Source organism: Anomaloglossus baeobatrachus, chromosome 1, assembly GCF_048569485.1.
Source record: "Anomaloglossus baeobatrachus isolate aAnoBae1 chromosome 1, aAnoBae1.hap1, whole genome shotgun sequence".
Classification (NCBI taxonomy): Eukaryota; Metazoa; Chordata; class Amphibia; order Anura; family Aromobatidae; genus Anomaloglossus; species Anomaloglossus baeobatrachus.
Genome location: NC_134353.1, coordinates 129287917 through 129307213, shown reverse-complemented (window position 1 = coordinate 129307213; position 19297 = coordinate 129287917). Strand labels below are relative to the sequence as shown.

The following is a 19297-nucleotide window of genomic DNA, read 5'->3' as shown; positions in this document are numbered from 1 at the left end:
CCCTGTCAGCAAGTTTTTGCACTGTAATTTGAGAGCAGCATGAGGTAGGGGCTGCAAAACTGATTACAGGGATGAGTCACTTAAGGCCCCTTTACACACTACAGCATCGCTACCGATATCGCTGTAACGTCACCGGTTTTGTGATGTAACAGCGACGACATCCCCAGCGACATTGCAGTGTGTGACACGCATCAGCGACCTGGCCCCTGCTGTGGGGTCGCTGATAGCTGCAAATCTCTCAGGAACATTTTTTGGTCCTTTGTTTCCCGCTGCGCAGCATGCATTGTTGTTTGACACCGTTACAACGACATCTTTAGCGACTTAGAACCCAGCCCGTAGGTGCTATAGTGTTCCCTTTCAATAAGAACGCACTATCGATCACCAATCGGAGCTTGGGGGGGGGGGGGGGGGGAGTGTAAAAAGGACACATGGGTGGCTTCAGCGCCAAACACCACGCCCCTAACATAGATGTGAGTCGTCAAATAGCTGCTGTGCGACACGTCCCCAACGACCAGCGAGGTTGTTCTGCAGGTCCGTATCGCTGCTGCGTCGTTGGCCAGATCTGCCTGTTTGACAGCTCACCAGCGACTGCTTAAAGACTTTCCAGCGATCCCGGCCAGGTCGGGATCACTGGTGGGATCGCTAGAAAGTCTCAGTGTGTAAAGGGGCCTTTAGGCTGTGCGCTGTTTTAATACAATGAGATTTTTGACCATAGGAGATTAATACTATCTGATTAGATGCACGCATTCATTCTGTTCCAAGCACTGCCACAGCACTGATTAGCAGCTTATTGGCAATAGACAATGTACACAGAAAGCTGCTAATCAAAGAAGTGGGTGGCCTTAGATCTCTAAGCTTGACTACATCTAAAAAAAACTAATTGGATCACAACCGGTGCCCCTAGTAAACAAAGTGATACAGCTTTGGAATCAGAGTCTCTCTTCCTACCTTATACTCAGATGAGGTAACAGAAACCTGGAGACAAATTCCCTTTAAAAGTAAACCTGTCAGCAGGATTTTACCCTATAGGCGGAGGTCAGCACCAGTAAGCTCTTATATACAGCATTCTAAAATACTGTATATAAGTATCAGTCCAATCTGTATAATGTAGAAAAGACCTTTATTATACTCACCTGGGGGCGTCCAATAGGTGTTAATGTTATCGGATCTAATGGGTATCGCTGGTTTCGGGTCCAGCGCCGCCTCTATCCTGTAGAGTCGCAGTCCTCCATCTCAGCTCTGTGTGGATTATGTGTCCTACATCATCCACACAAGCGCATGTTCATCTTCCCTGCTGAGGTTACATCGAAATATTGTGGTGCGCATGAGTTCTTTGACCTCTCCCCATGCCTGCGCATTACATTACTTTGGCTTGTCCTCAGCAGGGCAGATCAAAGTGTGCATGCGCAGGCACGCAATAAAGGTCTCTCTGTGAATGACGTAGGAATGAAGGAGGATGTCGATGGAAAGAAGACGGGAGCCCTGCGATGCCCATCAGACCCGACCTCCCCACAGAGGAGTATAATAAAAGCTCTTTTTACGCTATTCAGGGCCGTCTGGGCTTTTATATACAGTATTCTAGAATGCAGTATATAAGGGATCACTGATGGTGGCGGCAGCTCATAAGGGAAAATCCTGGTGACAGGTTCCCTTTAAAGGGAGTTGTCTGCATCAGGAAGTGAGCGATGCTGATGACATCACATATGCACACCTGCAGAGATGCGTGCACATGTCCTATTCCAATTATATGGAAATTAGCAGTACCAGACGACAACCCCTTTAATGCCAATAAATAACTTGAGTCTAGTTTTTCAAAAATCCTCCCTAAACTTTGTTTTCTCAGACATTATTTTAAAGAATATAGAAACTCTACAAGTTGCAATACATTAAACCTTTCAAAATTTGCCTTGGAAATAAGAAAACAACATGTCCTTGCTGAGCGTTTTCTGTCTCTAGAATATATAATTGATATTACCTTCTTGATGATTTATGCCGTGAGGACTCTTCCTTTTCTCGATGCCTCCTCTCCCTATGTCGTTCCTCCTTCTCTCGGCTAATCCTCTCTCGGTGGCGCTCGTAGCCCCTATCGGTTCTCTCGTTGTACTCTTTGTATCTGTACCGTTCCTCTTCACTGCAAGAAAGAAAAGGCTCTCAGTGAAGGCGCACAATGCAGGAGTCCTTGTCACATAATGAAAGCTAAAGTCACTCAGGACGAAAGAGATTCTAATTTTTGCCCAGACAAAGAAACTTATGCACAACTTAAAGAATAAGACGACATTGGTTATCACCCTAGTGCATACTGGATTAAAGTCGGCGGAATCGGGCAGATGTCCAATATGTATAGGAAACCATCAAACTCTCCCATGATAGATGGCTCTCATGTAGAACACAGTAAAGCCTAGCCGAACTGAGGGCTCCTTTGTAGAGGGGCGTCGGCACAGAGGGTCGGGCCCCATCGGCACAGGGAGGGGGGTACCCCGTCGGCACCGAGGAGGGGGGGGCCCGTAGACCCATCAATTACTCACAGATATTTAATGTGTATTGGGGCTTTTTTTGCATCATTTTCCTCAACCATGATACAATGCATTTAGTACGCAGCTATGGGATTAGTAGCGGTGTGTTATTAATAACCTACTAATGCCCTCTCCTTGTGATTTACATTCATACGCAGCCATTTCCTTTATAGTTACTATTAATCTTTCATATTAAAAGGGTCGCCTCATCAAAAAACTTTTGAAGGCTGTGGTATCAAGAAAACAAACAAGCCAAACAACTATTCTTTACCCTGCCCTGTTCCAGCACTGAGTCTCTGCTGTTTGACTGCAGTGCTGACATCATATCAACAGCGCTGCAACCAATCAGTGAGCTCAAAATCACTGCCCATGTAGATGGTACGAGCCGCTGAGCTCATGGGATAGGCTGCAGACAAACTACAGAAATTGGGCGGCAGACTCGGAGAGGTAATACTTTTTCCATTTTTATTTTTAGATATTTTTATAGTTACTGCAGCCTATGGAAGAACAGTTGTCCCCTTTCAGAAAGCCTAATGTTCTGCTTACTTGCAACAGAGGACTGAACGTTTTTTTAATATGGATCACACAGACTTATGAGACATACAAGATGGTATCACGAGAGATAAGAAGCAGATGTGATCTGCGAGGGTGTTTTGCTTCCCCAGAAGCTATCCCTTGATGTACTGAAGTTCCTACCATTAAAAGATAAAGAGTCTTAAATTGTGCCAAATGAGATCAGGAAGAGATAACGGCTCTGCGTCTTACTGGTAAAATAAGTATTAATTAATTCCGCCTTACATGGTGAGATCCGCCAATGTGTGGCGCCAGCACAGGACGCCTCTGCCCGTCTAGACTTCCATTTACATGGAGATATTCTCCTTTTCAATAGGTAGTGCAGCCATATTGGAGGTCACCTTGTAATAAAAGATTTTCAGACGACTTAAGTACAGAAGAGAAATCTAGCTCCGGAGAAATGATAACACGATCAGACGCCTCCCTATCTCCTACAACAATGGCTAATTAGATCTGAAATCTCAGGATTTTCCTTGTAGGTCGTGACATGACTCCGCACGCTGCCAATGATGAACATTTTGTACAGTCTTCCTAAACGGTCACATCATGGAAACTGCGTTACTGCCTACAGGGTAGATATACTTCACAGCCGTAAACACGGGAGATGCAGATTGAAGTTCTCGCTGTATAGTGACTCCTGCAGTTCTGGCTCTTGCTACGACTCCGTGCACTGAGTATTGCTGTCTGGCTACATCAGAAGGCTCTGGCACAGGCCCCATGCACTGGTTAGTCACGTCTGCGGAGCGCACAGCACCACAACATCGTGTTTAACAAGCACTGTGCGTCTGACACCGCTCACAAGCAAGGCACAAAACGTATGCTGAACACATCACGTAGTGATGAAATTCTCACAAGTCACATTTCTGTAGAAGGGAGAGGCATTCATTCCGAACCTCGACCTTTCAGTATTGACACCTGTGCAATAGCTGTCCCTTATCCCAGATAACGCAGATAACATACATAACATGTAAGGGCAGAATAAGGAGATCAGCATCTATAAGCAGTAATGGCTTGTTCACATGTAGCGTTTTCATGCCCCTTACCCCTTTTTTTACAGAAAAAAGCAGCAGCAAAAAACATGTGAACATACCCTAAAGGTAGCTTCACACTGTTTGCATTGTCCATCGTTTGCGCCAAGAAACTGAGAAGCTGAATGTATCACAGACCTCGATTCACCTAATGGGTAAAAATAAGAAATGTTCTTTTTATCTCTACTGGGCTGGTTTATGTCAGAACCCCTTTTTTGTGACGTATGGAGTAGCGCAGTCTACTGTGTGATTCCTTGAGAAGTCCGCCAGGCTGGCCCAAGACGACTTATAAATCATACAATGACACCTGGGTAAATAACCTCTTAAAGAACCTGTCACTCCATTCATGCTGTCCCAACCACAGACAGCACGAATTACAGCTTCTCTGCACGATTGCAGTTGGGTATGTTGTTTCTCTGAAATGGTCTGGCACCTCAGAAAAAGCTTATTTTCAGAAGGATCATAAGCAGAGTTGAGGCTAGACCGATACAGTGCACGTACAGCTTCTCCCCGCACTATTCCAGGTGATCGACAGGTCTATGTCCACACATGATATCAATCAACTGGAGTGGATCAGGAAGAACCAGGCACGCTCTGTCTATAGTCCCCAGCTGGCCTACCAATTAGCATTTCAGAAAATAAGAATATACCCAAACACAATCGTGCACACAGGCTCTGTTAAAGGTGTCGTTCACCCATATCCATTATTGGCCACAATGATATGTTGAGGAACAAGTGTTCTCTAAAATACCTTGTGTTGCCAATAGAGCCTGTGAGCGGTGCTATTGCAATCCGCTCTTCCCCATCGCCTGACGCCCGGGGGCTCCTTGACCTTGGAGATCTGGGGATGTTAAGTCAACTTCCTGCTCACCTGACATCACCACGGCCGTCACCAGTCTCCGTGAGTCACTGGGCTGTGGGCGGAGTTTCCCCGCTCGTCACAACCCAGCACCTCCCTGCTCTCTCCTCTTTCACTGCAGAGAGTGCAAGCAGGCTCTTTCACTGCAGAGAGTGCAAGCAGGAGCGATGCTGGGCTGTGATGAGCGGTGAAACTCTGCCCACAGCCCAGTGACTCACGGAGACTGTGGCCGGCTGCGGTGAGGTCAGGTGAGCAGGAAGTTGACGTAACATCACCGGACATCAGAGGTCCCGGGCGTCAGGCGATGGGGAAGAGCAAAACGCAATAGCGCCGTTCACTGGCAGTATTGGCAACACAAGGTATTTGAGAGAAACCTTGTTTCTTAACATAATATCGCTGTGGCCAATAATAAATATAGGTGAACCACTTCTTTAATGGTGTCTGTGATTTGGGCTGCATGAATCGAGCAAAGGTTCTCTCTACACCCTAGACCGTTCTCTGATTGTCTCTCACCCGACTGACCAGTCTACCGCATTGCACGGATGAGTGGCAAGACCCCGAAACATCCAACTAACAATGGAGGCCTTTCCTTTTAGAGAGGACTCTGGTTTGGCTTTCATGTGCCTATACAGTGGCATCTGTTACAGGTTAAAGTCCAACCTCTGAGTCAATATACCTTTGAGAGCCAATGCAAAAGAAAGCAGATTAAGGCTATGTGCGCACGTTGCGTAAATTCATGCAGTTACGCTGCGCTTTGCAGCGCAGCGTAACTGCATGCGTCCTGCGTCCCCTGCACAATCTATGGAAATTGTGCAGGGGCCGTGCGCACGTGGCGTCTCAGAGCGCAGCGCTTCGGCTACTGCCGAAGCGCTGCGCAAAAAGAAGTGACATGTCACTTCTTTCCTGCGCTTTGCCGGCAGCTCCTGCTCTGTCTATGGCAGGAGCTGCAGGCAGAGCGCATGGAATCGGCGCTCACTACGGACATTTCTGCAGCGATCTAAAGCGCACATGTGCTCTTCAGATCGCTGCAGAAATTTCTGCAGGCTAGTACGCAACGTGCGCACATAGCCTAACCAGAAACTCTTTACGCCCAACACTAAAAATACCAAGATGCAGCTGACCTTCCTTATTATAGAGCCTTAATTCTGCCCTGCAAATAAAGCCATTGATGTGGAAAATCCATGTATGCATTACAAGAAACGAGCGCACAGCCGAACAGTGAGCAAGACCAAATGAGGCTCTCCTGCCCACAATCCATGGCTGTCTCTAATCATGGCAGGGGCTGGTCCACTCCAGAACAGCCATATGGCAGTGGTAGGGAGAGGGGAAAAAATAAAAAAGCGGAGGCAGCCTCAGTGTTTTCATAGCTGGCGAGAGCACAGAGACTTGGCTTTGTCTGGAAGCTATTAGGGTATGTGCGCACGTTGCTTTTTACCTGCTTTTTACCTGCTTTTTTGCTGCTTTTTCTTCTGCGCTGTTTAATGCCAAAATGGATGTGTTCTTCTATTCAAGCAAAGTCTATGGGAATTTGGGTTTCTTGTTCACACTATGTTGTTCAAAATGCTGCCTTTTTGTGGCAGAACTTTGGTCAAAAACTCAGCTTTGCAGTGCAAAACCCAAATGGCAAAAACAATTGACATGTTGCTTCTTTGAAAAGCTGAGTTTTTGACCAAAGTTCTGCCACAAAAAGGCAGCATTTTGAACAACATAGTGTGAACAAGAAACCCAAATTCCCATAGACTTTGCTTGAATAGAAGAACACATCCATTTTGGCATTAAACAGCGCAGAAGAAAAAGCAGCAAAAAAGCAGGTAAAAAGCAGGTAAAAAGCAACGTGCGCACATACCCTTAATTCTGTTAGGGTTAACTCTTTGAGATCCAGAAGTAGGGAGCAGAAGCGAGTGCCCTGAATGGGTTAAGAAAAAAAATGCGCCTTTACAATTTGGAACAGAATCAAGGTGTCTGTTCAACATATGTGGACAAGACTCCGAAACTCCAAAACATTCCCCCTGTAATTTGTAACACAAGACACACGCCATTTACAGGACCATAACACAGCGACTCCGGAGAAAAACAAGAACGTTCCACTCGCTGGTCCCTAATCTGCACATCCATCCTACGTATTTACCTGCACCGCAAACTATGGGGTCAGCGCGGGGGAGGGGGGATACGCTGCCGAAATAAACACGGTAAACAACAATGTCTACCAAAAGCAACACTGACTCCTAGTGCAATGTGCCGGCAGGGTCAGGATAATGACTGCCATGTGAACACCTCCAAAAGCTAAAACCCGGAGAGGGGACGACAGCTAACCTCTTACATAGAAAAAAGAAAGAGGACCAAAGATCGGATGTGGATTCATTCCTTACCATACGCCTTACTCTGCACTCGTGTTCTCTTTATGAAACAAAATAAAAAATATATATATATATATATATATAAAATTATATATATATATTATATATATGTATATATATATATATATAAAAAAAAAATCTATATATATATATATATATTATATATATATATATAAAAAATAATTAATAAATATATATGTAGATAGATAGGAGAGAGAGATAGAGATATAGAGATATAGAGATATATATATATATATATATATATATATATATATATATATATATATATATATATATATATATATATATATATATATATATATAGAGAGAGAGAGAGAATGTACAGCGAGAATAAAAGTTTTCTTGCTAGAATGGTAAAACAAATAAAAAAAAAAAAAAAGTTGCACACATCAAAAACCAGTGCAGAAACCAGGGCTGTGGAGTCTGAGTCGGAGCTCATTTTGGTGGCGTCGGAGTCGGTATAAAATGCACCGACTCCGAAAATATATAATAAATTGGGGACAGTAGTGCAATGCAGAGTGTGATGAAATTTTTTTCATAGGAATTTGGGAAACTTATGAAATGTCCTATAAATGTCTGTTCTATTCCCGAGCTAAGGCTGCATTCACACACAGCGTTTTTGTTGTGTTTTTTGAAGATACGTTTTTCAGCTGCAAAACCAGATCAGCTTTTTAAAAAACTGCATCACCTGAAAGGTTTTTGAGCTCATAGATAATGCTTTCAATAGCAAAAGCAGATTAGAAAACACCACAAACTGACTGCTCATTCTTTGTGAGGATCCTCACAAAACGCTGTGTCTGAATGTTTTATCTATTCACCCATTGAGTTTGCTGGATGCCCGGAGTCACTGCATTTCACTGAATTACTTTGCCATCAATGTTCGATATGTTTGTGACAAGAAAGAAATTGTTAACAAGACACTGGCAGTAAAAGATACTAAAGCTCATCACACCAGCCAGTTTCTCCAGGCCTTAGTGGAAAAAGTTCTGCAAGATTAGGAACGCAAAAAAGAACAGGTTCTTGCTATTGTAACGAACAATGCTTCAACCATAAGTACAATTAAACTGATGAATGAGAGTAATGAACAACAGCTAGAAGAAAATTTAGGATTTAGTATGTGTGAGATGGAAGGCCACAGTGCTGCTCATGTAACTGAGGAACAAACAGATATTACAACAGAAGAACAGCAAAATGATACTTTAGGAATAGATGATCTTGTTGAAGCTGCTTCAAAACACTTTCATATTCATCACATGCGCTGTGTTGTGTACACGCTGCAGCTGTCAATAAGAGATAGTCTGAAAGAGAGACCGCGGTTTCACACGTCGGTCTTTTCGCCGGTTTGGCGGATGCGGCGCACTCCAGTACAGTGTATACAATACAGTGGCAGCGCGACAAACGACTGTCACATGCTTTCATGTGACCGGAGCATGTGACCCAGAAGTTGTGGCGCTGCCACTGTACTGTATCGTACTGTACTGGCATGCGCCACATCCGCCAAACCGGCAAAAAGCCGGATGTGTGAAACTGGGCGGACATGCTTGAAATCTGATTGGAAAAGTGAGGAAGTTGGTTATTTCCGCCAGAACCCCTAAAATTGATTCCATCTTGAAGAGACGTGCTGGGAAAGGGACAATTGTTGATCAAGCCACTCGGTGAGGCAGCACTTATTTAATGACTGAGCGATTGCTTGGACTAAAATTGTTTCTTATAGATATGGTGAACCCTCAAGTAACATTAAATGAAGGTCAATGGACACAGGTGGCTGAATTGAAGGAATTGCTTAATCACCCATTTACCGTGACTAAAAAATTACAAGCTGAGGATTTAACTCCTGGCATTTTCATAAGGGAGTGGAAGAATTTGCTATTTTGCCTGCCCCAAAGAGGAGGTTTAATCGCAGATGGCATTTCTGATTCAATGAAACGGAGAGAGAGACAGCTATTGGAAAATAAAATTCTTCTGGCAGCTGTTTATGTGGACCCAAGTCATCGTATACTGCTTGATGATCAACAGCTTACTAAAGGAAAAGAAGATTTGAGTGAGGTAGCAGTTAGGATGAGCGGCTACAGGACTGCCAGGCGCAAGAGGACTTGGGTCCTGACAGTGCTACTGCTGCCATATCTTCATCCTCATCAGATGAGGAGTTTAACTTTGACAAGCATTTGGATGACATGGAGCAGCAAAGTGTTCCGCAAGGAAATAGATTTCACTCCGTCTCCTATAGCAGCAGATTGACCAGATTTCAGTAAAATTTTTCACTTGTTCTCAAAGAAATAGGAAAGAAGGGAATTTTGTTTACTTACCGTAAATTCCTTTTCTTCTAGCTCCAATTGGGAGACCCAGACAATTGGGTGTATAGCTACTGCCTCCGGAGGCCGCACAAAGTACTACACTTAAAAGTGTAAGGCCCCTCCCCTTCTGGCTATACACCCCCCCGTGGGAGCACGGGTCCCTCAGTTTTAGTGCAAAAGCAAGAAGGAGGAAAGCCAATAACGGTTTCAAAAACAAATTCAATCCGATAGACAATATCGGAGAACACAACTTATCAACATGAACAACATGTGCACCCGAAAAACAAATACCCTAAGAAAAAACCAGGGCGGGTGCTGGGTCTCCCAATTGGAGCTAGAAGAAAAGGAATTTACGGTAAGTAAACAAAATTCCCTTCTTCTTTTTCGCTCCTAATTGGGAGACCCAGACAATTGGGACGTCCAAAAGCAGTCCCTGGGTGGGTAAAAAGAATACCTCGTGATAGGGCTGTCAAGCAGCCCTTTCTTACAGGTGGGCCACCGCCGCCTGAAGGACTTGTCTACCTAGGCTGGCATCCGCCGAAGCGTAGGTATGCACCTGATAATGCTTGGTAAAAGTGTGCAGACTCGACCAGGTAGCCGCCTGGCACACCTGCTGAGCCGTAGCCTGATGCCGTAATGCCCAGGACGCACCCACGGCTCTGGTAGAATGGGCCTTCAGTCCAGATGGAATCGGAAGCCCAGCAGAACGGTAGGTGTGAAGAATTGGTTCCTTGATCCACCGCGCAAGGGTGGATTTGGAAGCTTGCGACCCTTTGTGCTGACCAGCGACCAGGATAAAGAGTGCATCCGAACGGCGCATGGGCGCCGTGCGGGAAATGTAGATCCTGAGTGCTCTCACCAGGTCCAACAGATGCAAACCCTTTTCAAATTGGTGAACTGGATGCGGACACAAGGATGGTAAAGTGATATCCTGATTGAGATGAAAGGAAGATATCACCTTGGGAAGAAACTCTGGTATTGGACGCAGAACTACCTTATCTTGGTGAAACACCAGGAAGGGAGATTTGCAAGATAACGCCGCCAGCTCGGACACTCTCCGAAGAGACGTGACCGCCACTAGAAAAGCCACTTTCTGTGAAAGCCGAGAAAAAGAAATCTCCTTCATAGGCTCGAAAGGCGGCTTCTGGAGAGCAATTAGAACCTTGTTCAGATCCCAGGGTTCCAATGGCCGCTTGTAAGGGGGAACGATATGACAAACCCCTTGCAGGAACGTGCGTACCTTAGGAAGTCGCGCTAGGCGTTTCTGAAAAAATACGGATAGCGCGGAAACTTGACCTTTAAGGGAGCTAGGCGACAAACCTTTTTCCAACCCAGACTGCAGGAAGGAAAGAAAAATAGGCAATGCAAATGGCCAGGGAGAAACTCCCTGGGCAGAGCACCAAGATAGGAATATCTTCCACGTCCTGTGGTAGATCTTGGCGGAGGATGGTTTCCTAGCCTGTCTCATGGTGGCAACAACTTCATGAGATAAACCTGAGGTCCCTAGGATCCAGGACTCAATGGCCACACAGTCAGGTTCAGGGCCGCGGAATTCAGATGGAAAAACGGCCCTTGAGACAGCAAGTCTGGACGGTCTGGTAGCGCCCACGGTTGGCCTACTGTGAGATGCCACAGATCCGGGTACCACGACCTCCTTGGCCAGTCTGGAGCGACGAGAATGGCGCGGCGGCAGTCGGACCTGATTTTGCGGAGCACTCTGGGCAACAATGCCAGAGGTGGGAACACATAAGGTAGCTGGAACTGAGACCAATCTTGAACTAAGGCGTCTGCCGCCAGAGCTCGGTGATCGTGAGACCGTGCCATGAAAACCGGGACCTTGTTGTTGTGCCGTGACGCCATCAGGTCGACGTCCGGCATCCCCCAGCGGCGACAGATCTCCTGAAACACGTCCGGGTGGAGGGACCATTCTCCTGCGTCCATGCCCTGGCGACTTAGAAAGTCTGCTTCCCAGTTTTCCACGCCTGGGATGTGAACTGCGGATATGGTGGATGCTGTGTCTTCCACCCACGTCAGAATCCGCCGGACTTCCTGGAAGGCTTGCCGACTGCGTGTTCCCCCTTGGTGGTTGATGTACGCCACCGCTGTGGAATTGTCCGACTGAATCCGGATCTGCTTGCCTGCCAGCCACTGTTGGAAGGCTCGCAGGGCAAGAAAAACTGCTCTGATTTCCAGAACATTGATCTGAAGGGTGGACTCTTTCTGAGTCCACGTACCCTGAGCCCTGTGGTGAAGAAACACTGCTCCCCACCCTGATAGGCTCGCATCTGTCGTGACCACCGCCCAGGATGGGGGTAGAAACGACCTTCCCTTTGACAATGAGGTTGGAAGAAGCCACCACCGGAGAGAGTCCCTGGCTGTCTGAGAGAGGGAGACATCCCTGTCGAGGGACGTCGACTTCCCGTCCCATTGGCGGAGAATGTCCCATTGTAGAGGGCGCAGATGAAACTGCGCGAAAGGGACTGCTTCCATTGCTGCCACCATTTTCCCTAGGAAATGCATGAGGCGCCTCAAGGAGTGCGACTGGCTCTGAAGAAGAGATTGCACCCCTGTCTGCAGCGAGCACTGCTTGTCCAGTGGAAGTTTCACTATCGCTGAGAGAGTATGAAACTCCATGCCAAGATATGTTAGTGATTGGGTCGGGGTTAGATTTGACTTTGAAAAGTTGACAATCCACCCAAACCTCTGGAGAGTCTTCAGTGCCACGTTCAGACTGTGTTGGCATGCCTCTAGAGAGGGTGCCTTTATCAGCAGATCGTCCAGATACGGGATCACAGAGTGACCCTGTGAGTGCAGGACTGCTACTACTGCTGCCATGACCTTGGTGAAGACCCGAGGGGCTGTTGCCAGCCCGAAAGGAAGCGCTACGAACTGCAGGTGTTCGCTTCCTATAACGAAGCGTAGAAAACGCTGATGCTCTGGCGCAATCGGTACGTGGAGATAAGCATCTTTGATGTCTATTGATGCTAGGAAATCTCCTTGAGACATTGAGGCGATGACGGAGCGGAGAGATTCCATCCGGAATCTCCTGGTTTTTACGTGTTTGTTGAGCAACTTTAGATCCAGGACGGGACGAAACGACCCGTCCTTCTTTGGCACCACAAACAAATTGGAGTAAAAACCGTGACCTTGTTCCTGAAGAGGAACGGAAGCCACCACTCCTTCCGCCTTTAGAGCGGCCACCGCCTGCAGCAGAGCATCGGCCCGGTCGGGCGGTGGAGAAGTTCTGAAGAAACGAGTTGGAGGACGAGAGCTGAACTCTATCCTGTACCCGTGAGACAGAATGTCCCTCACCCAACGGTCTTTGACCTGTGACAGCCAAATGTCGCCAAAGCGGGAGAGCCTGCCACCGACCGAGGATGCGGAGAGCGGAGGCTGAGAGTCATGAGGAAGCCATCTTGGTAACGGTTCTTCCTGCTGTCTTTTTTGGGCGTGATTGAGTCCGCCAAGAATCTGAGCCTCTCTGATCCTTTTGAGTCCTTTTGGACGAGGAGAATTGGGACCTGCCTGAGCCTCGAAAGGACCGAAAACGAGACTGACCCCTCCTTTGTTGGGGTTTGTTTTGTCTGTGTTGAGGCAAGGATGAATCCTTACCCTTGGAGTGTTTAATGATTTCATCCAAACGCTCCCCAAACAATCGGTCACGAGAAAAAGGCAAACTGGTTAAGCACTTCTTGGAAGCCGAATCTGCCTTCCATTCTCTCAACCATAGGGCTCTGCGTAAAACCACGGAATTGGCTGACGCCACCGCCGTACGGCTCGTAGAGTCTAGGACAGCATTAATCGCGTAAGACGCGAATGCAGACATTTGAGAGGTCAATGGTGCCACCTGCGGAGCAGATGTACGTGTGACTGAGTCGACTTGCGTAAGCCCAGCTGAAATAGCTTGGAGTGCCCATACGGCTGCAAATGCTGGCGCCAACGACGCTCCAATAGCTTCATAGATGGATTTCAACCAGAGCTCCATCTGTCTATCAGTGGCATCTTTAAGTGCCGCTCCATCTTCTACTGCAACTAAGGATCTAGCTGCAAGCCTGGAGATTGGAGGATCCACCTTGGGACACTGGGTCCAGCCCTTGACCACGTCAGGGGGGAAAGGATAGCGTGTATCTTTAAGCCGTTTGGAAAACCGCTTATCAGGATAAGCGTGGTGTTTCTGGATTGCGTCTCTAATGCAAGTGTCACAGGGGCCGAGCACTGCACACAATGGGGGTCAGTGGAACCTGCCGGTAGAGCAGTCCCACATGCGGTACAGGCAGCATATAACGTCTGTGCCTTGGCACCCTTGCGTTTTGCGGACGACATGCTGTTGCCTCCTTGTAATCTAGGAGGGTATATAGCCGAGAACACCAGCGACCGTACAGTGTCAGTATTTGCAAACACAAAATACCAGGTACACAAACGGCACAAGTGGGGGTGAGCCCTTGAGGGCTGCTTACCGCCCGCTGAACAGCGGGTATGAGGCCGTAGAATCCCGTGTCTGGGTCTCCCCGTCTCCCCTCTGCAGCTCAGCGTGCAGGCAGGAATGGCTGCCGGCGTCCTGTGAAGAGGGGCGGACCGTGGGCGTGCCACAGACAAAAGTGCGGGAAACTGCGTCCCCCTGTGCCTAGTGTGAGGGCTGGAGTATGTAAAAAAGACTCCAGCCCTCAGCGTTGATGCTCTGTACAGCGCCCCGCCCTCCTCCTGACTGGCAGGTGCGGAGGCGGGCACGAGACGAACTAGGCCGCAAAAGCCGGGGACTGTAGTAATAAGCGCGGCCGAGATATATGCATGGCCAGCGCGGAAGTCCCCGGCGCACCACAAGTCCCAGCCGTGTCACAGTGCGACTGACCCCAGCGGCCGGCGCGACCGTTCGCCCTGATCTACCCACTCAGCCGAGCTGCAGTGAGGAAATGGCACAAGCGCAGCAGCGCTGATGTCCCCGGCGCACTAACACACCCAGCAATGCTGCGGTGTGCGCGCGTATGCACGGGGACACAGAGTACCTTGACGGAGCAGGGCCATGTCCCTGACGATACTCAGCTCCATATCCAGCGGCTTCTCCAGGGGCTGCGGATGGAGCACGGTCTCCTGTGCCTGGAGACCGGTAAATCCCACTTCACCCAGAGCCCTAATGGGGGTGGGGAAGGAATCAGCATGTGGGCTCCAGCCTCCGTACCCACAATGGGTACCTCAACCTTAACAAACACCGCCGACAGAAAGTGGGGTGAGAAGGGAGCATGCTGGGGGCCCTATATGGGCCTTCTTTTCTTCCATCCGACATAGTCAGCAGCTGCTGCTGACTAAACAGTGGAGCTATGCGTGCGTGTCTGACCTCCTTCGCACAAAGCAAAAACTGAGGGACCCGTGCTCCCACGGGGGGGTGTATAGCCAGAAGGGGAGGGGCCTTACACTTTTAAGTGTAGTACTTTGTGCGGCCTCCGGAGGCAGTAGCTATACACCCAATTGTCTGGGTCTCCCAATTAGGAGCGAAAAAGAAATTCAACCGTTCATCAAAACGGACTGTGCATGAGGCAATTCCTTTATACCCGGAAATTGTTAGAGATGTTGCCCATGTGGTTACGGCTTTGTCTCCAACCCAAGTTACTGTAGAGAGGTTGTTCTCTAGCCTGAAAATTATTAGGTCAGATTTGAGGTCATCTGCGAAGGAGGATCTGATGGAAGCAATTCTATTTCTTACAACAAATTCATGGACTGCACAAATGGTATTTACTAAGTTTTTGTTGAAAACTGTTTTTTGCCACTTAAATATAACACTATGTAATACACTATGTAAGTGGCAAAAAACAGTTTTCAACAAAAACATACTAAATAATAACATTTAGTATATTGCTTATATTTAAGTGAAAAATTAAAGTTATTGTAGTACAATGTGAACATCGGACATTTAAATCATTTTATGATACAATAATCAAGATAGTTAGCTAGAACATAAAATATATTTAGTGAAATACAACTTTAGAACACAAACTGTAATAAATTGTAAATATGTAGTACAATGTCATATATATATATAAATTATACATGCACACACAAGATATATATAGTGCTATGCAGAAGTTTGAGCACCACTGGTCACAATTACTGTTATTGTGATCAGTTAATCAAGTTGAAAATGAAATGATCTCTAAAAGGCATAAAGGTAAAGATGACACATTTCCTTTATATTTTCGGTAAGAACAAAAAAAAAAAAAAATGTTCATCTTTAACATTTTAAAAACTACAAAAATGAAAATGGGCCAATGCAAAAGTTTGAACACCCTTGGAGATTTGTTTGCTCAGATAACTTTGACTATCATTTCAGAAAAACCAAGCAAAATTTCTGTGAGAGCTGCTCGTAGGATTGCTAGAGTGGCAAATCAGAACCTTCACTTCACTGCAAAAAGTCCTTCAGGAAGATTTAGCCAACTCTGGAGTTGTGGTACATTGTTCTACTGTTCAGAGACACCTACAGAAAAATGGCCTTCATGGAAGAGTCATCTGAAGGAAACCTCTCCTGCATCCCAACCATAAAATTTAGCATCAGAAGTATGCAAAATAACATCTAAACAAGACTGATGTATTTTGGAAACAAGTCGTGTTAACTGATTAGGTTAAAATAGAACTCCTTGGCCACAATGATCAAACCAAATGTTTGGGAAAAAAAAGAGACAGAATGTCATGACAAGAACATCTCGCCAACCATTAAGCATGGGGGTGGATTAATCATGCTTTGGGTTGTGTTCTATTCAATGGCACTGGGAACATTTCATGGGTAGAGGGAAGAATGGATTCAATTAAAGTTTAACAAATTCATCAAGTAAACATAACACCGTCTGTAAAAAAGCTGAAGTTGAAAAAAGGATGACTTCTACAAATGGATAAGGATCCTAAACACAATTCAAAATCAACATTAGCCTATGTCAAAAGGTACAAGCTGAAGGTTTTACAATGGCCCTCACAGTCCCCTGATCTGAACATCATTGAAAATCTGTGACAAGACCTCAAAAGAGCAGTGCATGCAAGAGGACCCGGGAATCTTACAGAACAAGAAGACTTTTCCAAGGAAGAAAGCATGAAAATCCCTCAAACAAGAATTAAAAGACTCTTGGCTGGCTACAAAAAAACATTTACAAGCTTTGATACTTGCCAAAGGGGGTGCTGCAGGGTACCCAATATTGTGCATTGGCCAACTTTATTTTTTGTTGCGAATTTAAAAATGTAAAATTATATATATATATATATATATATATATATATATATATATATATATATATATCTATATATATATATATATATCTATATCTATATCTATATCTATATATATATATCTATATACCTATATACATACACACACACACACACACACACACACACACACACACACACACATACACGCACATAAATATATATTTCTTTATTTTTTTTTGTCTAAACTGCAGAGGATATGTGTTATCCTTAACTTTATGGCTTTTACAGATATTAATTGATCAGAATATCAAAACTTTACCAGGGGTGCTCAAACTTTTGCATACCACTGTATACTACATATTGTATAACATATTTACAATTTATTACAGTTTATTGTGTGCTAAAGTTGTATCCAATAAATATATTTTATGTTCTATCTAAATATCTTGATTATTGTATCGTAAAAATGATTAAATGTCTAATGTTCACATTGTACTACAATAAATTTTTCACTTAACTATAAGCAATATAGGTGGGAGTCTGAGTCGGTGCAAGGGAAATTGAGGAGTCGGAGTCGAAGTTATGGCTTACCGGCTCCACAGCCCTGGCAGAAACGACTGAACGCTGGCCATAAAAAAAATTTACAAGTGACAACCACAAGAGGGGATAAACTGAGCATCTCAGTCTCATTGCTACCATTAGCCCTTCACTCAGTAGTAAGTGTATATTATGTAATCTGAGAGCAGCAGGATGTAGGGCCTGAGACCCAGATTCCAGTGATGTATCACTCACTGAGCTGTGTGCTGCTAGTTTAACAAAAACAGTGTTTTAGCAGCAAGAAATTATTACTTTATGCAATCACAGTGGAAAAAGACAAACCATGCATGCAAAAATCATAATCTAATGCCGCTAGGCAAAAATATATATACCTGAACATGCGGTTCTTGGTGTAACACTCTGATCAGACTGTATGAAGCCACCGTCACGTCGAACCTCTGAGTGGGTGCCTAACTTATTTGAAGCCTTAAAATGTGCGGTGCTGCACGCCAACCACCGCTGTAGTGACAGTGCACCAGCAGGGCATGTGACCTGGGGGTTCGTAACACCATGAACACACTCTTTCTACAGTTATGGGAGATCACTTTAGGACTAGGTGTCTCATACATCCTAGTTGAATTCCCTGTGCAACCCTACCTTCACCACTGATTAGCAGCTTTCTGTCAAGTGTACACAGAAAGCTGCCAGTCAGTGGCGTGGGCAGAGTTATGCTCTGCTCAAGATTCTGCGTACTACTAGATCTACAGAGAGAAAACGGATTGTGTCAACATTAATGCATGTAGAGAGTGATACATCACTGCAATCAGGGAATCTGTCCCTACATCTTGCTGCTCTCAGATTACAAAGCAAAAACGTGGTGATGGATCCCATTTCAGGTCTGATTATTCTAGGTACCACCTCTGGATTTTATGACAGGAGTTTTGAATAAACATTAAAATATGTACACTATGATAAATTTCCTCAAAGGGAAGGGAATCAGTAGGCTCAACCCTCCTAAAATCATCTGTATGGGCATACAGGTCATAGGAAGGTGGAACCTCGGATTATGAGTAACCCAGTTAGCGAGTATTTTGCTATACGAGCAAAGCTTGCTGTAAATTTGTAACTCCGTTTACGAGCAATCTTTGCCGTACGAGCAAATACTCACCGCACACACTTCCGGTTCAGTACTTTAACCGCGCTCTGACCCACTCTTGCAGTTCGCACAAACACACACATATTATGCTCACCTTACCTTTTGCTCCTTCGCTGGCCTCCTGGTTCTTGTAGTTCGCCAGTACAGGAAGTGTATCGGGTAACCAATGCGACGATGGAGGAACTTCCGCTGTCAGCTGCTACTCAAAGGCAGAGTGCTAACCAATCAGAGGCAAGCGGCTCATGCCTTTGACATCAGCGCTCTGGCAGCGGAAGTCATGGTTACCCGATACACATTCTGTATCGGCGAACTACAAGAATCGGGAGGCCGGCAAGGGAACGGAAGGCAAGGTGAGCATAGTGTGTAGTGTGTGTGTATATATATATATATATAATATATACATAAATATATATAAAATATATATATATATATATATATATATATATATATATATATATATATATATATATAAAAAATATATATATATATATATATATATATATAAAAAATATATATATATATATATATATATATATAAAATATATATATATATATATATATAAAATATATATATATATATATATATATATATATATAAAATATATATATATATATATATATATATATATATAAAATATATATATATATATATATATATAAAATATATATATATATATATATATATAAAATATATATATATATATATATATAAAATATATATATATATATATATAAAATATATATATATATAAAATATATATATATATAAAA

At 44.9% G+C, this 19297-nt stretch overlaps 1 protein-coding gene across 4 annotated transcripts in view; it reads right to left on the bottom strand.

Annotated features, from left to right (window-relative positions):
- The window catches only part of FIP1L1 (factor interacting with PAPOLA and CPSF1), a 165248-nt gene that overhangs the window by 17491 nt on the left and 128460 nt on the right, over nucleotides 1-19297 (bottom strand). For all 4 annotated transcript variants that reach the window (XM_075347041.1, XM_075347042.1, XM_075347044.1 and 1 more), the window contains one exon: nucleotides 1976-2131. In XM_075347041.1, coding sequence (XP_075203156.1) covers nucleotides 1976-2131 — 156 coding nt within the window. The remainder of the gene's footprint in view (nucleotides 1-1975; nucleotides 2132-19297) is intronic.